The 21,422-nt window shown below is 45.0% G+C and overlaps 1 protein-coding gene across 1 annotated transcript in view; it reads right to left on the bottom strand.

Moving 5' to 3' along the window:
* Positions 1-13,841: 13,841 nt before the first annotated feature.
* cntnap5a (contactin associated protein family member 5a) overlaps positions 13,842-21,422 on the bottom strand; it is a 140,837-nt gene continuing 133,256 nt past the window's right edge. Inside the window, exon 24 of the mRNA XM_085250368.1 lies at positions 13,842-19,223. Coding sequence (XP_085106494.1) covers positions 19,027-19,223 — 197 coding nt within the window. The 3' untranslated portion in view covers positions 13,842-19,026. The remainder of the gene's footprint in view (positions 19,224-21,422) is intronic.

Genomic DNA, 21,422 nt, shown 5'->3' with positions numbered 1-21,422 from the left:
TGATGCATTGAGTTTTTCCTTTCCAGTCACCTTTCTCACTCACTATGTATTAACAGACCTCTCTGCATTGAATCATATCTGTTATTAACCTCTGTCTCTCTTCCACAGCATGTCTTTATCCTGTCTTCCTTCTCTCACCCCAACTGGTCGCAGCAGATGGCCCCGCCCCTCCCTGAGCCTGGTTCTGCTGGAGGTTTCTTCCTGTTAAAAGGGAGTTTTTCCTTCCCACTGTTGCCAAAGTGCTTGTTCATAGGGGGTCATATGATTGTTGGGTTTTCCTCTGTATCTATGAAGCGCCTTGAGGCGACTTTTGTTGTGATTTGGCGCTATATAAATAAAATTGAATTGAATTGAATTGAATTGTGTGTCACTGAGTTATGTTAAAGACTGGTTGTCTTCTGATTCAATTTTAAATCTACGTGTGATTTTATGTCACACAACCAATCAACAGTCTGACTCCCTCATTGATTTACACAAAGTATCATTCCTATATTTACTGTTTTTTTTTTCAAATGGTATTAATGACCATTGTGTCTGTTAGACAGGTGAACCTTCAAAGTATGAAACCCTAAATAACTCTGTAACCCTGCTGTCTTTCATTTATGGAACTGTGACTGGAGTAGAATCTACATCATTACCAGTGTGGGACTAGCGTGAGTGGTTTTATAAGGCTTTTATCAAAATTATAGATAAAAATGATAAATTCTGCAACAGTCCTTAGTCCTCAGATGTCCAGTGTCCTTTGGGAAAGTGATGCTGTGTGGGCTGAAGCCAGGAGAACTACAGCTCAGGAATGGTTCAGCCTCTTTAATGGAAAATTCCAAGTTGGAATTTTACCTCTCCCATTAAATGCTTGTAAATATTCTACCGTCAGCGGTTAATGTTATTACAACAAAGTGGAAGCATTGTTTCCAATAAACTGCACGTTCAAATGTTTCGTCTCGCTAACGTTTCTTCTTGTCGCATGTTGAAGCTCTACTGGGAACCTTGTTAAAATCCAACCATGCAAAATAGGATTTTTTGCCATTTTTCAAGTCTGGTCTTAAACTTCTGATCGGGACAAAGCACCACATGCAGTGTTGTAAAGCACGACGCCACTGGACTCTGGAGTAGAGATTTGTTTTCAGGAGGGATGAATCTCAGTTCTCTGCCTGGCAATCGGATGGACGAGCCTGGGTTTGGCGGTTCCTAGGAGAACGGTACTTGTCTGACTGCTTTGTGCCAAGTGGAAAGTTTGGTTGAGGGAGGATTCTGTGTGTTTTGAGAGTTGGGCTCAGCGCCTTATTTCCAGTAAAAGGAACTGTTAACGCTTCAGCATACTAAGGCATTTTGGACAATTTCATGCTCTGAACTTTGTGGAAGCAGTTTGGGGATGGCATTCAAAATGACTGCAGACCAGTGCACAACGAAGCTCCATAAAGAGTTTGGAAGCTGACAGAGTCCTGACCTCAGCTCTAGGAAGGATGAGCAAGAGTAGAGAGTGGAAGCCAGGCCTTCTCATCCAACATCTGTGTCTGACTTCAGGGGGTCGACATCATATTAAACTCTATAGATTAAGAATGAAATGCATCTCTAGTTCATATGCACTTGAAGGTAGATGAGCGAATACTTTTGGCAGCGTAGTTCAGGCATGGGGAAAACGTGCTTCCATGTGTGACTGGGTTCATGAGGTTTGTCATGCAAAGTGCTCTGAGCACTCAGAGCGGTAAAGCATGCTTTAAGTACCAGTCCTACTAATTACACAAGAAATGGACTAAAAATCATTTGCAACTGGTTTGATAGGATTAAAGCGAGGAGGTCAGGAGAAGCTCCCAACAGTGAGCGTCTACAGCGAAGCTTCTGTCATGACCTATTGCTGCATTTCAGCCAGTGTCTTATCAAAGTTATGGAATTATGAATGCAGAAAAGTGCTGCCAGACTTTGATCCACCGTGCAATAGCTTCTTGAACACGTCTGATTGGACCTGGTTTATCTTTTGATATGATAGTGACCCTAAACACATTGCTACACTGCAATAAAGGCACGCCTGGAGATAAACACACAGTGAACACAATCAGTCATGGATTGGCTTCTCTAGGAAGCATTTTCTATCTTTACAAAATATGTTTGAGGGTTTTTGTTACTTTTGCCCGAGTTTAGAATATTGAGACAGTCTCTGCCGGTCAGGCCTCATTTTTATTTCAATGAGACTTCTTACCTACATAAATAAGGATGTATGTAGTTACATTTTGAGTAACCTTTCAGATTTTAAAACACATTTGCTTACACACATATCCCCTGTGGGACAGCCGGTGTAGAACTGTCCTATCACGCGTGCCGGGCTCTCCCTGTGTGACCCTCTGTGGTGAGGGAGCAGCTGACAGCAGCTCTGCTTCAGAGTTAACTGGACTAACATTTCTGATGTCCCCGGATCTCCCGTGCTGTATCCTTGTGTGTTTCTTTCATATTGGAGGCTGTTCATCGGCACTTGGAGTCATTTTATTTGATTATTTGCAAATATGGCAGTTTTCTTGGGTGGTAATTGTTTTAAAGGGGCATTGAGCTGAAGCGGTTCATTTTTACTGGTGTTGAAAGAATATAATCTTTTATGAATTCCCTCGTTACTCTCCTAATTATGTTTATTGTACCCTTTTGTCTACTGTTGCTGTTAATTCATCTTTTGTATTCTCTTATCTCCGTGGTTTGGATTTGTCGTCCCAAACTTGCATTTAGAGCCATAATGTACAAATTAATTAAAAAGAAGACTGTTTAGCTCAGAGTAAAGCTGCACAATGTAGTCCAAAGATTCTTCTTATAGTCTTAATGAAAGTCATTTGCAGCTCCGTGTTTGGCCCTTTACAGAACTCCATCACTAGAAGCGTCTGCCTTTCTCCATATACAGCGTCCCATCCACACATATGCAAACAGGCACGTGGCTTTGACCAGGGACATGGGCTGAAAGTCTTATTATGTTTAGACTCCAATATTTTAATTAGTTTGAGGAAACATCATACTTTGAGCTACATCGGACCCTTTTATTGTGTTCGCCACATGAGAAGGACTTCCTGGCATTAAGCCCTGGGGGCAAACTTTTCTAGAGTGCATATGTGAGATTGAAAAAGTGGAAGAAGCAGTAAACTACATTTGCATTGACAGCTCGTTGCATCTGCCCACAGGCAGCCAAGTTTGAGAGTTGTTGGAGGCTGAGTTTGGTTTGTGTAGTTTCTGCCCTGGAAACATTTCCTTCTGAAAGCAGCGAGGAGCTTCCTGGCACTAGCCTCACTGCCATCTGTGTCACAGTGTAGCTGTGTGACAGCTTCCTTTATCGCTGGTGTTGAGACTCTGTTCAAATAGCTTTATTCTCCGGTATTTGTCTAATATCTGGGGTTTAAATGAATCAGCTCTTCCTTCTGTTACATGTTTTTAAATAAACTATGATTAGTTTTAAAAGTCTGCCTCACCCTCAGCTCTGCTGGGTCATCGCCTGTCGGCTGTTACTAGATGTACAATGAGTACCTGAAATAATTGCCGACGAGGAGCATCCCTGCATTTCTGAGAACCAGCTCACCTGTGTGAGTCACACACACACACACACACACACACACACACACACACACACACACACACACACACACACACACACACACACAGCAGTATAGCTGTGTTGTGTGCTGGCTCATGGGGAGGCTCATCTTTACATTGAACACATTAATAACTTTGCTTGCAGTCTCAGTCAAGTAGCTCTCACACAGGAAGTCAAAAGTGTGCATGAAAGCGCATTCATTGTGCCACAGCTCATTAAGTCTGACGTTAGGTGGAAGGGAGTCTGTCTGTCTTATTTATGTTAAAAACAGCACCTGTGCTCCCAGGAGTGTGTAGGCGGCCCAGAATCTGAGTCTAATAATGAAGCAGTGGAGGGGATTTTAACGACTTCATTGTATCTCTCAGGTTTGTTAGGGACAAGTGTGTGTGTGTGTGTGTGTGTGTGTGTGTGTGTGTGTGCGTGTGTGTGTGTGTGTGTGTGTGCGTGTGTGTGTGTGTGTGTGTGTGTGTGTGTGTGCGTGTGTGTGTGCGTGTGTGTGTGTGTGTGTGTGTGTGTGCGTGTGTGTGTGTGTGTGTGTGTGTGTGTGTGTGCGTGTGTGTGTGTGTGTGTGTGTGTGTGTGTGTGTGTGTGTGCGCGTGTTAGTAGCATGAATTTCAAATACATCTCAGATATCAGTTGGTGAATGGGACACATGTGATCTCATCTGGCATGATTTCAAATGAGTACCAGCTGTGAGACTCTTACCAGCATTGTTACTTTGTATCACACTGACAGAGATTCACTTTGTGTGTCTGGTGCTGTATATTTTCTGCCCGATTTAGCATAATTAGTATGGATAATTACCAATAGAAACCTCTGTAGACACAGATGGAGCTCTGTAAAGTTTGGCTGAGGTTCTATGATAAGCCCCTTTGATATGCAGCTATGAACTGGCCATTTGCCTTGAAAAGCTTATTTTTTAATATATGTAATAATATGAGAGCAGGAATGGAGACGGCAACAGTTTAAGTTCCTGCAAAATCAAGTTAACAGGTCGAAGGAGAATAAACTGTAGCAGTGCAAAAAGAGCCCTGCGACAGACTGGCGACCTGTCCAGGGTGTACCCCGCCTTTCGCCCTATGACAGCTGGGATAGGCTCCAGCGCCCCCCGCGACCCTGAAAAGGATAAGCGGAAGCGAATGGATGGATGGATGGACAGTGCAAAAAGAGGACAACAGCAACGGCCAAGAGGTGTGGCTATGTGACGGTCAGTATGTAACAAGCACTGATGTGCTTGTTCACAGTCCTCAGTGAATATTGTGACGTTAATGATGCTATGCTGATGTTTTATGTTGTACTTTTTCCTCAGTGGGGTCAATGCACTCGTTTTTCTGTCCAGAGCGGCACAGATCAGACGCCCTAACCACCTCGACTGCGAGGGAGCGGTACCTCCTGATCCCTCGGGAGCTTCTCTGAGACTGAGGCCACCACTCTTTGGAGCAAACTCATTTCAGCTGCTTGTATCTGCGATCTTACTCTTTTCTTGGTTCACTGCCCCCAGCTCATGACCATCGGTCGGGGTTAATGTACAGCTGGACTGGTCTCTCTTGATTACAACTGTTCATTATAATTACTGCTGATACTGAACTGATTTAGAGTTTTTCATCGTTCATGAACAGTCATGTCTTATTAATAGAGATGAAATAGCTGTTACGTAGGGAAATCGCAGGGTTTTATAACAGAACTAATCTTGTGCATCAAATGTTCCAAACTATGCTAAAACAACAGGATAACAATGTTCAACACGTATTTGTGCACGTTTCTTTACACCCTCGTGGAGGGGCGTGGTCTGTGGCGCCGCTGCGGGGAGGCTGACACGCTGCAGCGGCGTCAGCTCATCACGCCTCCCTGCATTTAAGTCTGGACTGAGTCCTGAGTTTGTCGTTGCTGTGCATGTGTGGCTGGCAGCTGAAGAGCTGCAGCCGAGAGGGTTTGAAACAGCAACCGTAATAAAGAGTGAAAGGTGGTCGGGTCTGCCGTGCGTCGTCTTCAGCCGTGCTATTCTTGCATTATAATCAGCTACAGATGTGACTTTCATTCAGTTTGTTATTAACGTTACCACTCAAAGTTACAAGAGGATGGATCGACAGCAAGAGCAACTATGGAGACTGTTTCTCATCCCAGTGGTGAGCACTGGTTTAAAATGATGACATCGGGGCCAGAGCGGCTTCAACAGTCTAGACACGTTTTAGGTTTACCATAAAAGGAACGAGATAAAATTTACATGTAGGTCAATAATGGATTCAAAGTGTTGTTTAAAAAGTGGAACGTTGTGTTATGGTTCCATAACCAAATTAGTTATCAGTCAAATTTTCAATAGTTCCTGCTTTATCTGATTTGATGTACGAGGAGCTAACCTCAGCATCACTCTATCCTAATGCGGTTTTTGCTGCGCAAGGTTCAGGTGGGCTGGGCTTTTTGGTCTTTGAAGTCAGCAGGTAGATATGCAAGTAAATGAGATCATGCAAAATGAGACACGGTTTCCTGGAGTGAAGTCAGTTTTGACACAGCTAGCTTAACTAATTAACTGTCAGCTGGCAGGTGTTTGGCTTTACACTTACTGTCCAAAACCTTCTGCCTATGCAGCAGTGAAGGGATGTCCTTCAACCTGACAAAAGCCAGCGTGAAGCATCCCTGCATGTGCCTCATGAAGCTCAAACTACTTTTTGTGCTGTAGACCAAAGTAGCAGCAATCCTTTCATCACCTGAGAGAATTGATTCAGTATCCATTTATGAACAAGTCCTCATCAACACAGTGAGTGATTTGTATAGTTATAACAGCACAGAAACCATATTGTTAATTTGCATTGGCGCTGGTGCCCTACCCTCACTTTTAAATGCATTTAGACACTGAGGGTTTTCGGGAGGAGCCGTGCTGCTCTCTGAGAGGAAGCTAGTACCATGCTCTCCTGAGTTTTAAATGCACTTTAGAACAGCACACAGCAACACTACATATGAGCAGGCGTAGGGAGGTTTGAGGTCTTCACTCACCCCGGGGGCCGTCAGGGCTGGGGGGGCTGGGAGGAGGTGCTGGCCGTCAGACTGGGGTCTGGGATGCGGGGCCTCCCCGCTACTGCAGATAAGGAGGTGGTCCGCTTGCTTCCACCCCAGAGAGAAGGGTTACATCTCCTGGGTCTAGGTGCGGCTTGCCCCTCTGAGGGCGGGGGTACCTGGACCTGGGATATAGAGTATGTTTGGGGAGTGCGACTGTCTGTGCAGTGTCTATTTGTATCTGTCTACACGTTGGGTGAGTGCCGAGCATTTGGTGGTGCATATGGGGTGGGAATGCACGTTTGTGTCCGCGTGCGCCTGTTCGTCTGTGTCTATATGTCAGGTTGGGTCTTAGACTCAACCTCTCTGGGAACATCTCAGGCCCTCCAAGGTTTGGAGGTCTGTCTCCCCTCACCACACTCCCTGCCGGTGGCTGATGCCCTCAGACGTTGGTGTGTTGGTGGTCCTTGTCGTCTGGGGCTGGGCGCTCATGTATGTACCGGCTCACTCCTGGTGGCCGATTGGCGGGGCCGGGCGCCTGTGGCCCGGCTGGGCTCCTTCCTCTGGGCCTGAAGCTCGGTCCTCTCTGGCACAGCTGGCTGCCGGCAGAGCCCGCGGGCACGCCACTGCAACCCCCTCTGGCCTCTGCTCCGTAGCTGCTGGGTGACCTCTCCTTTGGGGCTCTACTCAGCTCTTCCCAGGAAGGTGGCACGGTTCCCCCCCTTTGGTGGTCCTCCTCGGGTCCTCGTACTCTGGGGCGTCTGGATGTCTGGAGCTTTGATCTCCTCCATACCTGCTTCATACCCTGGAGGACGGGGCTGTGGCCCCCCCACACTCCCTAGCAGATCGTTACATGGAGAAACCTTTGGAATGCAAGCATGCTGATCCACACAGGTATGCACACAGGTGTACACACGGGTGTTCACAGACGCGGACTACAGCTTTCTTGGCTGCTGCCTCAAAGCACATTGTGCGCTGTCTATCTTACGTGCTGCACAATATCATTTATTATTTAGTATCTACTGATATCTACTGCTAGCTAGTTTATTGTGATGGTGCCGTTTTTATTATGTTGCTCTTTGTTGTTTGCTTTCTCTTCTGTTTTTTTTCTCCATACAGGTGACCCAGGTGTTTTGTTTGTTTTTCTTTCTTTCTTCCCCCCTTCTCACCGTCTCTTCTCCCCTTTGGTTTTCTTTCTCTCCCTCTCTTTCTTTCATTCTTTCTAAAAAAAAAAAGTTTATTGATATCTCTGTGTTCGTGTGGTATTTATGGAGCAGCCTCTTGCAATCAAACCATTTGCTAGGGATGGGTATCGTTTAGGTTTTATCTGATACCGGTGCCAAATCGGTACTTTTGAAACGGTGCCGGTGCTTAAAGAATGGAGAACACAAAATTGGTCCAAAAACCTCTCATGTTCAGCTGTTTTTTGTAAAAAGATAGCAATGTTAGCCTTTTCTGCAGCTATGGGGCATATATGGCATCCCTCTTGGCTGGAAGCAGTGCTTAAACAATGGAAAAAACACAAACTTTGTCCTAAACCTCTCATGTTTAACTGTTTCCCTCTTTTTTCTTTGGTCATTTTAGCCTTTTTGGCCAGGGTGAAGGGAGCATCTGCCATCAAACAAGAAGACAGCCGCATGTAGCTATGATGATGTTTGCTAGTTCACCTTACATGCATTAATGTAATAACGTGGTTAGCCTACTCAACGTAAATTACACACGAACAACATTAAGCTACTCACGCAGAGAAGAACGGCTGCTGCTGCATCATCATCCTCATCATTTCTGCTACACTGGCAGGGCTAGGGGCCAGGACTCTCCTCTTCGGGTTTTTGGGGGATATTGCTAACTCCGGGTCAGATAACAGGCAACCCACGCACAGTAGATGCGCTCGGTGTGAGGTCTCGCAGCAAGCTATCAAATACGGCGCATTTCTGGGCTTTTAAAAAAAACGCTATGCGTCGCCAGGTGTTTCATCAGATTCGAGGTGTTACCTCCTTTGACAGTATCACAGTATCAGCTTAAAGCACTTGTTGCTGCTGAGTTTGCATCTTTTGCTGTGAAGTACAGCCAGACTTTGACCGCTTCGCCTTGGACATTTTTAATCTGTAGCTCTGCTCTAAAAGAACGTACGTACCTGGCCCCGCCTACTATCCTCGGAAACGTAAAATGATTGGCTAGAAGTGTATCACAGCTCAGGAAAAAAAAAGCACCGAAATAAAGCACCGAAATGTGCGCTGCTTTTCGGTCTGGTTCTACCGTTTATGTCAGAACCGGTGCCATCATGGCACCGGACACCGGTACCCATCCCTACCATTCGCTGATCAGAACTGGTTCAGAAGCACATTTCCTTCTCACACACAAATGAATGCAGCACATTAAAAGCATATCTGTGGTAGCTTTTATCCCTGCTGAGTTATCAAGTACTCTACATATTGCAGGCAAAGCGACAAACACTAAATATTTTAAGAGCTCATGTCAAAAGTGGCCAGGAAACCGAATGTGAAATCTTTGCTAGTTCCAGACTTGCAATGAAAAAGGTTCATGTGCGATGAAAACAGGTGTATGCATGCCAGTAGAAGAAGAGTGACTGACTTCAATCCAGACTCTAACAATCTAAAAATTCTCAACAGCAAAAACCAAATAAACAGCTTTCACGTGTAACTTTAAGGCTCCATTGCCTCACAGCAAGACGGTTTGGAGTTTGCTTCCACCGTCAGGTCTTTCTGTGTGGAGTTTGCATGTTCTCCCTGTGTTAGAGTTGGACCCAGAAGAACAGGGTTTGAGTCCCGTGTGCAGCTCTTTTAAGCCACATTAATTTGTTGCCTAAGCCTAACAAAATAACCAGTAGTAACAGTGAGCTAAAAGAAAATGTATGCACATAATGATATTTTGATCATTCAGCAGTCATCCACTGTCTTTGCATCCTAAAGTTAAGAATTATGACTAGAAAACAACGTCAGCAGTCCGACTTTATACTCGATGACTGATTTTGTAATCGTATCACCAGACCTGCGGCCACATGTTCTGGACACTCGGGTAAAGAGAGGGGCTGAGCCGTCAACTGATCACCACCTGGTGGTGATTTGGATCAGGTGGAGGGGGAGGACGCTGGACAGACACAAATAGTGAGGATGTGCCCCAGTCTGTACGATCTTCAACACACACCTCCAACAGAGCTTCATTCCAAGGGAGACTGGGAACATTGGACTATGTTCAGCACTCCCACTGCTGAAGCTGCTGCACTGAGCTGCAAGGTGGTTGGCGCCGTCGTGGTGCAACATTGTCGGGAGGTGGATACTGGCAATACTGGCACGTCTTCCATGGAGGAGGCAGTTTCTGGGGATGAGGGGGACACACCTCCACAATGTTGCGTGGAGATCAGGGGCGGTACTTCTGGATTGGCAGACCGGGGGGTGTTGGTTCCCATTTTTCAGAAGGGTTACTGGGGGGGGGGGGTTCAGCTATAGAAGGAACACACTCCTCAGCCTCCCTGGGAAAGTCTATCCTAGGAGAATTCATCCATTAGTCAAACCTCGGATACAGGAGGAACAATGCAGTTTTCGTCCTGGTTGTGGAACACTGGACCAGCTCTTTACCCACTCAATGATATTTGAGGGTGCATGGGAGTTTGCCCAACCAGTCTAAATGTGCTTTGTGGACTTGGAGAAGGAGCTCGACCGTGTCCCTCAGAGTGTGCTATGGGAGGTGCTACGGGAGTATGGGGTGTCTGGCTCATTGCTACAGGCCATTTGATCCTTAAACAGCTGTTGTAAGAGCTTGGTTCGCATTGCCTGCAATAAGTCGGACTCGTTTGGGTGATGGGCTCCGCCTGGGCTGCCCTTTGTCTCCGGTTCTGTTCGTAATCTTTATGGACAGAATTTCTAGGCGAAGCCAAGTTCTTCACTTCGGTGGTCTCAGGATCTCATCTCTGATTTTCGCAGATGATGTGGTTCTGGTGGCTTCATCAGGTGATGGCCTCTTGCACTGAAATGGTTCGCAGCCGAGTGTGAAGCAGCGGGAATGAGAATCAGCGCCTCCAAATCTGAGGCCATGAAAAGAGTAGAGCGCCAGGGACGAGACACTGCCCTGAGGGGAGGAGCTTAAGCATCTCGGGGTCTTGTTCACGAGTGACGGGAGATCGTCAGACGGATTGTTGCAGCGGTCGCAGTGATGCGGACGCCGTGCTAGTCTGTTGTGGTGAAGAGAGAGCTGAGTGTAAAAGTGAAGCTCTCAATTTACTGATGGTTCTACGTCCCTGCGAGCTGTGGGATCTTTATGTGCTGAGAACATCAATATTCTTATAGTTTCCCATTTTTTGCACAAAAACTTTGGCACATATAGATCGTTGGAGAAAGAGTGAGCTGCTTATTTACACAGTGCTTACTAATGAGCATGCTAGCGGCTAACTTGCAAGTGTCGACACACCCACAGTGTCAGGGGAAGTCACAGAGGCGTGGGTATTCACCACACTGTTTCTTTTGCACAAAGGAACACTAAACTGTGAAAACACCAGGATGGCACATTTTATTATTATTAAACTTTTCTTTATTAGAACACTGTACATATAGAAATCCTTCATGTGAGAATTGCTCCAAGAGTGTTTCATTAATAATTGCAGCCCCGTGTTTCATCCCTTGGCTCTATTTCTTCCTGTTTTCTTCTTCCTGAGCTGCCTGAAGATCTTATTGATCTAAACTTTGCACAGCAATTATCAAAAACACTGGGGAGCACAGCAAAGTAGACACTTTCCTATTTCTTTTGCCTGTGCACACAACACGAGCGCGTGGAGTAGCAGGAACAACTTATACCAAACACTTTATATTCAATATTTTTAGCAGCAGTTTTGAATCGATTAGCATAAATTTATTTGCATAAGTTTAGTTGCTTCACTCGTCAGTTGTTTTGTTGTAATTGCCACTTACACTAATGGTATACGTTAGTAGAGGGAATGTATTTTGTGTACTGCTCCAATTATACTGACCATTGCAGTAAATCTTTATTACTGTTTGTGTATAATTGTGAATAAAACTCCAGACATTTGCAAACTTAGTCGTATAAAATTCCAATGACGAGAGGAAACTTATGCAGCTCCTATCCTGATCCCGTGTGCCGTTTTTACCAGGTGCCAACTAAGTGAACACCAGCCTCCGGGAGTTATTGAGCGGACTCACTGCTTTTTAGCGCCCGTTTTCAGTATAGAGGTGAGGATGCCTCTGAGGATGCCTTCTGTGAATATTCTCCAAAAATACTGCCCCGCTTCAAAAGTTGTTTGTATGTCTAAAATATATTTACAGACATTTATATCTTACATGTTAATAAAGTTCAAACTCTGCTGGGTGCCAGGTAGTCCTGGGCTTCTGGGGCCCTGTCAACGACTCGTACCGGGGGGCCGGCCTGTAGCAGGGTCAGCTGGCCCTTGTCTCTGGTCCTCTGGGACTCTCACCTTTGGCTTCCACCCTTCGGCCCTCTTTGGGCCTTCGGATGGTCCTGGTCCCATGTCTGTCTGCCTCCAGGCCTCTGGGCGGCATCGCTGCAGCTTCCCACCATCATTATCAAATACATATGTGGCAAAGACACAGGCACTCATGCACACTGTAAGAAGACTGTTGATTCATGTATCTGTGTATTTTCTTATTTCTTGTTCTCCAGGCGCAGCAGTCGGTGATACATCGTGCACTTCTATTTGTTTTCTAACATGTAACTGTGCAGAATGATAAATGCTCATTTTTAATTTGATGGCAGGAGCAGGGGCACGCGTCACACTGTGTTGCATCACCTCTTATTTCAACATCAGTCCAAGTATGCGAGAACTGAGAAAACAGAATGCTGTACTTTTGAGCATCCAGTGGTTTCCCACTGATGCCTGACATCAGAGTTCAGCTGCAGTTCGCAGCCTCATTTGTTGTTTCGTAATACACCCATTTTTTCCAGTGTGCCACAGGTCTGGAAAGCAGTACACAATGTCATTTGCAATGGTTTTTCTGAAATAAGAAATCCAGTATTGTCACGGTATGGCATGGCACACCGTGGAAGGAGGACCCAGGCGCGGTGCTCTATGTACAAACAGTGTTTATTTACAGAGTGAAAACAACGTAACAATAAATCCCCGTGTTCTCCCAGACTCCCGTGTCGTGTCTCCCGTGAATAGTCCGTGTGCTCTCTGCTCCCGTGTCAGCACCCCCCGGTGCTCGCTGCTCTCCGTGCCTTCCACGCTCTTCCTGCGGGAAGCAATAGCGCAGCTGTCAGGACACTCAGAAATGGCAGGCATACACTTTCTGACTAAACTTAGGCAGGGTGACTAACGTGGAGTCTCATGCAATGATCCCGCGTCGGTGGGAGCTCCAAGACTCTCCTAAGTAGCTCCCCCGACGAGCCCTGATCAGCGGCAGGTGTGTGGCTTCGGGTGTGGCCAGTCCTTCCACAGGGCCACACCCCTCAGGCCTGCAGGTGGCTGAGCTCCATCCTCCAAGCATCCCCGCAGACGTACACACACACACACACACACACACACACACACACTCACACACACACACACATACACACTCACATCTACAAGCATGGAGAAGAGCAGCAGCAACACCAAAATACATATAATAATACTAATAATACAGATGTAATATTATCTACAGCTACTCTTAGTACCATTGATATTAAGTTAGACTCTTTTTCTCCAATTGATCTTTCTGAGTTAACTTCAATAATTACTTCCTCCAAACCATCAACGTGTCTTTTAGACCCCATTCCTACAAAACTGCTCAAAGAAGTCCTGCCATTAATTAATGCTTCGATCTCTAATGATCGGCTATGTACCACAGGCCTTCAAGCTGGCTGTAGTTAAACCTTTACTCAAAAAGCCATCTCTAGACCCAGCAGTCTTAGCTAATTATAGGCCAATCTCCAACCTTCCTTTATATCAAACATCCTTGAAAGAGTAGTTGTCAAACAGCTAACAGATCATCTGCAGAGGTTTATTTGAAGAGTTTCAGTCAGGTTTCAGAGCTCATCACAGCACAGAAACAGCTTTAGTGAAGGTTACAAATGATCTTCTTATGGCCTCTGACAGTGGACTCATCTCTGTGCTTGTCCTGCTAGACCTCAGTGCAGCGTTCGATACTGTCGACCATAATATCCTATTAGAGCGTTAGAACATGCTGTAGGTATTACAAGTACTGCGCTGCAGTGGTTTGTATCATATCTATCTAATAGACTCCAATTCGTGCATGTAAATGGAGAGTCCTCTTCACACACTGAGGTTAATTATGGAGTTCCACAGGGTTCAGTGCTAGGACCAATTCTGTTTACATTATACATGCTTCCCTTAGGCAGTATCATTAGAAGACATAGCATACATTTACACTGCTATGCAGATGACACCCAGCTCTATCTGTCCATGAAGCCAGATAACACACACCAATTAGTTAAACTGCAGGAATGTCTTAAAGACATAAAGACCTGGATGGCCGCTAACTTTCTGCTTCTTAATTCAGATCAAACTGAGGTTATTGTACTCGGCCCTGAAAATCTTAGAAATATGGTATCTAACCAGATTCGTACTCTGGATGGCATTACCTTGGCCTCCAGTAACGCGGTGAGGAACCTTGGAGTCATTTTTGACCAGGACATGTCCTTCAATGCACATATTAAACAAATATGTAAGACTGCTTTCTTCCATTTGCGCAACATCTCTAAAATTAGAAATATCCTGTCTCAGAGTGATGCTGAAAAACTAGTTCATGCATTTATTACTTCCAGGCTGGACGACTGTAATTCATTATTATCAGGAAGTCCTAGAAACTCACTGAAAAGCCTTCAGCTAATCCAAAATGCTGCAGCAAGAGTCCTGACAGGGACTAGAAAGAGAGAGCATATTTCTCCTGTTTTGGCTTCCCTTCATTGGCTTCCTGTTAAATCCAGAATTGAATTCAAAATCCTGCTCCTCACATACAAGGTCTTAAATAATCAGGCCCCATCTTATCTTAATGACCTTGTAGTACCATATCACCCTATTAGAGCACTTCGCTCTCGCTCTGCAGGCCTACTTGTTGTTCCTAGAGTATTTAAAAGTAGAATGGGAGGGAGAGCCTTCAGTTTTCAGGCCCCTCTTCTGTGGAACCAGCTTCCAGTTTGGATTCAGGAGACAGACACTATCTCTACTTTCAAGATTAGGCTTCAAACTTTCCTTTTTTCTAAAGCATATAGTTAGGGCTGGACCAGGTGACCCTGAATCCTCCCTTTGTTATGCTGCAATAGATGTAGGCTGCCGGGGGATTCCCATGATGCATTGAGTTTTTCCTTTCCAGTCACCTTTCTCACTCACTATGTATTAATAGACCTCTCTGCATTGAATCATATCTGTTATTAACCTCTGTCTCTCTTCCACAGCATGTCTTTATCCTGTCTTCCTTCTCTCACCCCAACCGGTCGCAGCAGATGGCCGCCCCTCCCTGAGCCTGGTTCTGCCGGAGGTTTCTTCCTGTTAAAAGGGAGTTTTTCCTTCCCACTGTCGCCAAAGTGCTTGCTCATAGGGGGTCATATGATTGTTGGGTTTTTCTCTGTATCTATGAAGCGCCTTGAGGCGACTTTTGTTGTGATTTGGCGCTATATAAATAAAATTGAATTGAATTGAATTGAATTGAATAATAATAATAATATAATACATAACTGCTCAGGGATCCTGGGTCGCCCAGTCCCAGGACCCTGACAAGTATAGTCCCCTGTAGTGCTCCCTCAAGGTCTGAAGACTGTAGCCATCTGTGCTGCTGATGCAGGGCCGCACCTCCATCCTCATGTCGGAAAGACTTTCTGCTCTTTTCTACACAAGCTTGTGACTAATTGACCTAATTGGTTATCAGTCTTCCAACAGCTATTTGTTTGAACATTACTGAAATGTTACACTGTTGTTGCCAGTGTCCAAACATATAAATACACTTCATAAACTTCAAAATGCTAAGAAGACAAAATTGAGAGATAAGGAAAGCCTGTGTAGAACACCGGTGCCAGTTCATTGCTAAACAGAGTGACTGAAAGCTTTCATCCTTCTCACATCCTGTGGACAGAACTGATCCAACCACCACTTTAGTGAGTTTGTATGTACTCACTGTTTCTGAAAATCTCCAGCTTACTGTTCCTTCCTGAACATCACTGCAAAACTGGTAAAGCTCTTCCTTGAAGCTGAGAATGCTGAGATAATCAAAGCTCTCCCAGAGTCCTCGTCTGAGTTATACGAGAAAACCGCAGCAGCATGAGAACGTTCTTCCAGCTGTAACAATCAATAACTGTCATTAGACATTTCCATAAAACAAACAAACACTACAGTGACGACTCAGCTTTGATCGGAGAGTTTTTCTGTTCCTCTGTTCAGACCTGATCTTTCTTCACACTGAGAGATGAATCAACCCCGCGTGGTCGGGCACAGACAGAGATTGATGCTGGACATCCTGCCTGTAATCCGTCGCTCATCTTGATCAATACGAAAACTGTGACTGAACTTTGTCCTTGTTAGGAAAAAAGACAGGTCAAAGGTACAGATACAGTACTCAATAATCAAACAAAAAGCCTGTTCTCCATCACATCGAGACTCTCACTCAGAGAACCAAGGTTACAGTGTAACCGCACGTTAACGTTGGCTTCTGTCACTGAAACACTTCAGATGTCCAGATGTGTGCTTCACCCACTTAACAGGCATTTATCCAGGCCACTTCGTGAGTGAGTCTGTAGCAGACTGACTGCACAGTGTTAGTGCTGTTTGATCCTCTGGGGATATCAGCGTAATGCAGATGCACCTTTAAGGTTCAGAAGTAAATGGTCTGTATTTGTATAGAAGTGAAGCCATTTTACAACAAAAAGTAGCAATATATCGACTTTTATTATTAAATTATACATCTATACAATAGATTCTTAATAAAACCGCAGCTATACAAATCATTAAGAAGTGAGCACATGATATTACCCATTGCAGTGTAACTGAAACTCTCAGAGGTATGCATTCATTCACAAATATGGGGATCATCTTCAGGCGTATTTGGAGGACATGCACAGAGAGGGTACACGGGCTCAGCCACACCGCTGTCCTTCCTCAGCTGGAGCTCCAGTCTTTGTACGCATCAGTGCACCGGTCCAAACATTTCTACGTGAGGGAAATCTCACTGCTTTGTTTTTTAAACATTTTATTCTGACATTCAGATCCCAGGAGAATGAACACTTGAGTTCATGACAAGATGCTAAATAAATGGCCGTGTTTCTGTCAGCTTTTCTTTGGACTTAACCTTTACATTTAGCCCATTAAGTTCAAAGCATAACTGATGGTGACAAAGACAGGAATGCAGCCAGAGAGCAGCTGAGCCCAGGATAATGAGTCAGTATGATAATGCAGAACTGGGCTCAAAAGGCTGCTTTTGAAATTTAGACAACGTGATTTGTTTTCTCTGGCATCACCTTCGTGCCCACTAGAAGCAAGGATCTAAAAAAGCAAAGTAGTCTCCATTTCCATCCGTCCTTTAATTTGCCTTCGTCACGTCCATTTGAGACAGAAACCACTGCACTCCCAGTAAATCTGAAAATAAATTCATTCCATCCGGTATGATATTGGCCGTCTTCTTTTATGCAAAAAGCTCTAAGCACCGCCGGTTAGTGCTCTAAAATACAAGCCAGATTAAACTTCTGCTCTACGGCTTTGGTGCTCCACAAGTGAATGCTCTATGAAACAACTCCCAGACATTTGCCAGCAAAGTTCGGACGTTCTCCTCCACGAAACCTCGCAAACGTGCTGCTGTGATTCTAACCTCGTTACTGTGACTTCTGTGAACCCAAAACCTGTCGTATGAAGCAAACTGCTGTCTGTATGTTACTGAACACAAGCTGCAGGGTTGGAGGCTGTAACTGCTGCTACTGGCTGCCTGTGGTGTTTCACGTGGACCCTCTGCTTGATGATTACACCCTTTAGTCTTGGCATAAATAACTGCTATAAATAATACATTTCTCTCAGTTATTTTCTTATTTCTGCTACTTTATGACACAATTCACACCTTTTTTACACATTGCATCTCCTTCATTATGAACAAACAGCTGCAACACTCGCTGTTGACACTGAGTCAGGGCCTCATTTATCAGCTGACATTTTTCTCCTCGTTAATATCAAGTTTGTACGTTTTGTTGTTGTCACATGAAAGTAGCGACGTCAGATTCAAATTCCACCGATGTTCATTTATCCACGTAACACTTGGTGTGGCCATGCTGTGGCCAGGTTTATAGAAAAGACTGTGACGAGATGTTCACTGGTCCCGTTGGCCAGCAGGGGCTGGTCCTCGTTGAGTCAAACAGAGAATAAAACAGGGCTTTACAGTGTGACTGATTGCTGGGCTATCAGTGCTCAGCACGAGGCTACTCTAAAGGATGCCATGGCGGCTACATCCATCCCTTACATATGTGGCACGTCTGTGTGAGGTCGTCTGTGAGCACGGCAGCCTCACACCTTTGTGACATGAATCTGGGAATGACGACAACACAAACAGGGGTTATTGTGGTCACTTCTCCCACCCAGAAACCTCAAATATGTGGGTGTGTGGACCCCCGTCTATGTGCTGAGGGTAACTTCATGATGTGCTGAACACTGTGCTGTGGGCACGCGATCAGTTTTTATTATCATGGTCGTCATTATTATTATTTTCTTCCTGCAGACGTTGATAAATGAGGCCCTCGCTGCACATCAACAAAGAATCTATGGGCCTGTTCCATCTGTCAGTTTGCACGCTGCTATCAACCGCGCCGTGGTAAACAGCCTGTTGAAAGAAATGTTAGCGATGGTCACCCCTCGCCAACGGCTGCGCTCTAGAGACGATGAAATTCTATGAAATTCCCATTTTCTTCAGCGAATGACAATAAGCTCTTTTGTGGGGACATGTGCCTGCGTCTGTGAGGGTCACAGCAAGAACTCAAATCCAAACAGATATGCAAATCAGGCACTCACACAGTGTCGGCAGTGTTGTCCCTTTGCTGCGACATTCACCCCCAGTGGAAACACAAACAGAGAGCAGCGGATGGATGCATATCTTACAGGCCTTGCCTACATTTCCTGACTAACAAATACAATTTAGTGAGTCCCACAGAAATGTGGAAATATTGTTGTGCACATTCAGGACGGTCGGCGGCTTCTGCGCTCGCCGCGCTCGTCCACGCCCCCGCGTTCACCCCTGGGAACGATCGACTTTTGCTTTACACATTTCGCAATGACGGAAACCACGGCAGCTTGATTCTGACAATTTCACCAACATCAAATACACTACGAGCTGCAAAGATTCAGCCGCCTGCTTTTACAGGAGCATTGAGAGTGGAGTCTGCTGACTTTTGCAGAGTCCCTGGGGAACTTCCAGGGCGGAGATATGCAGTGTTGTAAGAAATCCTGCGGCAGCACGTCCACCTGTGAGTCCTTTAGAAGAAAGAGGTAAGTTTGTGACATCGGCTGCACGCTGCAGTCAGATGTAGTATTCCTTCACGCTGTCTCTGACTGGGTTGTGGAGGTGCAGCTCAGTCCTGTAGTCTGTGTACATGCTGTGTCTGTGCTCCTCTTTGATGCTGCCGCTGCTCCTCTGGGCCCGCCGCTGCTGGTACACCAGGCGGATCACCACAGCCAGTGCGCACACGGTTATGAAGACCACTGCAGTGACCACACCTGGAAACGACGCAGGGAAGGCAGGTTAGATGATGGCGGTGTTGGTGGCCTCAGGTTTAAGTAGTGTAGGAGTGTTAGCAGTACGTTTAGCCCTGCACACATGTGGACACAGGACCTTAAAGCTGGGATTACTGCACGCTTGGTCTCTGATCGAATGATTTCTTTGAACAGTTCCTCTCAAGGATACCTGAACAGCATCAACGTTTAATGAGAGCACAAGATGTTACTACACAGGAGTCTGCGTACACTCTAATATGTGAATAAGTGAAGCTTCCAGTGTGTGAAGGCTAACGACTCGTTAATGATCTCGACCGACTATCGTACAGCTGGTAGTTTATCTGTTCATCATGGCAGCATAAAAAGGACTAGTTTGACTTTGGATTGATCCCAAAGGTAACTGAGTGAATACATCAGGACAAAGGCTGTTTCTTCAGGACTTCCAGCATCATTAGTTAAAACGACTTCACACTAGTACAACTTATTTGGATGCGTCCCCACGGGTCTGGGAGGAGACACGCTGGTTAGAATATTCAAGGACAACCGAGGACTGCTGGAACAGCATCCTGTCCACAGTGGGGTTTTACACTGCGACGGACCAAGAGGGGGCTGACAGAGAGAGAAGCTCCAACACCAACAACTCTGAATCTGACTGGGATTTACAGCTGCCCACACGGACCAGTCAAGCCTTCTGGAGTCAAACACGATGAAGATGATCATTTTCATACATAATGGCACTGTACCAACTGTCAGCGTGATGCTGATGCATGGTTAACCTAAGCTAACGCTACCTTGCGAACGCATATATGTACATATTTGAGCCTGTATGTGTAGTCTGCATATGCAGACTGTGTGGATAAGAGCCCCCCCCCAAAAAAAAACAGCCAAACCTATTTAATCATGTCACCTATGGAGAAAATAAAGGGTCAAATTACCACGACATTCATCCCCCGGATGAGTGGACGGAGACTTCTGACCAAAGCAATTATCTCTTTATTTCTCAGCAAGTTTGGTAAAAATGATCCAGACAAATTTTACAAACGACGATGAAGAAGCTAATCTAATCTACTTTCCCTGAAACTGAGTCCACCTGGTCTGACAATGAGTTTGTCATGAAGAGATTTGAACACTCCTGCACACATCGTGTGAGGGAAATTTTAAATGGGTGGATTTTAACTCAAAGTAAGTAGCCTTCAGTATTAGCATCCCCTTTGTGCCTTTGAAAGGAGAATCAAACGAGACTGCCGTCCTCCTGTGACAAACATCATTGATTAGACATGATTTACAAAGATAATTAAAGAAAACAGGATGCATCACAATTTAATCTGCAGCCACAACAAAGAGATGATGTCAAATTTCCGAAGAGCTAAACTGAAATAAACAAGTTGAATGAAATAAATGTTTGTAACAATCAAAGCTATCGTATCATTTATTGATTGGAGCTGACTAATCCTCCGACTGTGATTGAATAATGTGACTTTTATTGAGAAATGTACTGATTTGTCTTCTTGTCAAGAGGCTGATGAAAAGACTGCAACCCTGTCAGCTGTCTGTGGTGAAGCTGAGGGATCAGTAACACCTCCGAGTCCCTGATGGTTGCCTGGAAACTGGTCTGAGCCAAGAAGCTGTCTCACGGTCACCGCGGGAGACAGCTTCCTTCACTCTTTGATGGTTGTGATTTCACAAAACAGGTTAATTAACAACATTTAAATGAAATTGTCCTTATTCCAGCCTTTATGTTGAGCTCGACGGTGTTGTGTCTTCATATTTACCTTACAGACAGCAGAACAGATGCATATCTGATATGATGCAGATACTATCATATCTGATATCATATCTCACAGTACAATAATATTGAACGGGTTGCATTGTTGTATTTTGTCATGTTTCTCAGGTCTTTGTCTGAATTTCTACGAACATTATTGCTAAGGATTGTCTTATTGCATTGGAGTCACACTGGGTTAAATATGTACACTTGGGTTTTAAGGGGTATTTATTATTTTCTTCTTTTTTTTTGGGTTGTATGGAAGCCCCAAACGCAATTTCATTGTTCTTGACAATGACAATAAATAAATAAATACTAAATACTAAATACTAAATATGAAGCAAACAAGCAAATGACAGAGCTGTTACCGGAAACAGGCACAGCGCCTCAGAGAATGAACACTAAAGATGATCACAGTTATAGGGCCTCTGATAGGC

The sequence above is a fragment of the Mchenga conophoros genome, linkage group LG16, assembly GCF_057382185.1.
Source record: "Mchenga conophoros isolate Kocher_MC1m ecotype Shallow Benthic linkage group LG16, M_conophoros_male_GT1.1, whole genome shotgun sequence".
Classification (NCBI taxonomy): Eukaryota; Metazoa; Chordata; class Actinopteri; order Cichliformes; family Cichlidae; genus Mchenga; species Mchenga conophoros.
This window is presented reverse-complemented; position numbering and strand designations above follow the sequence as displayed.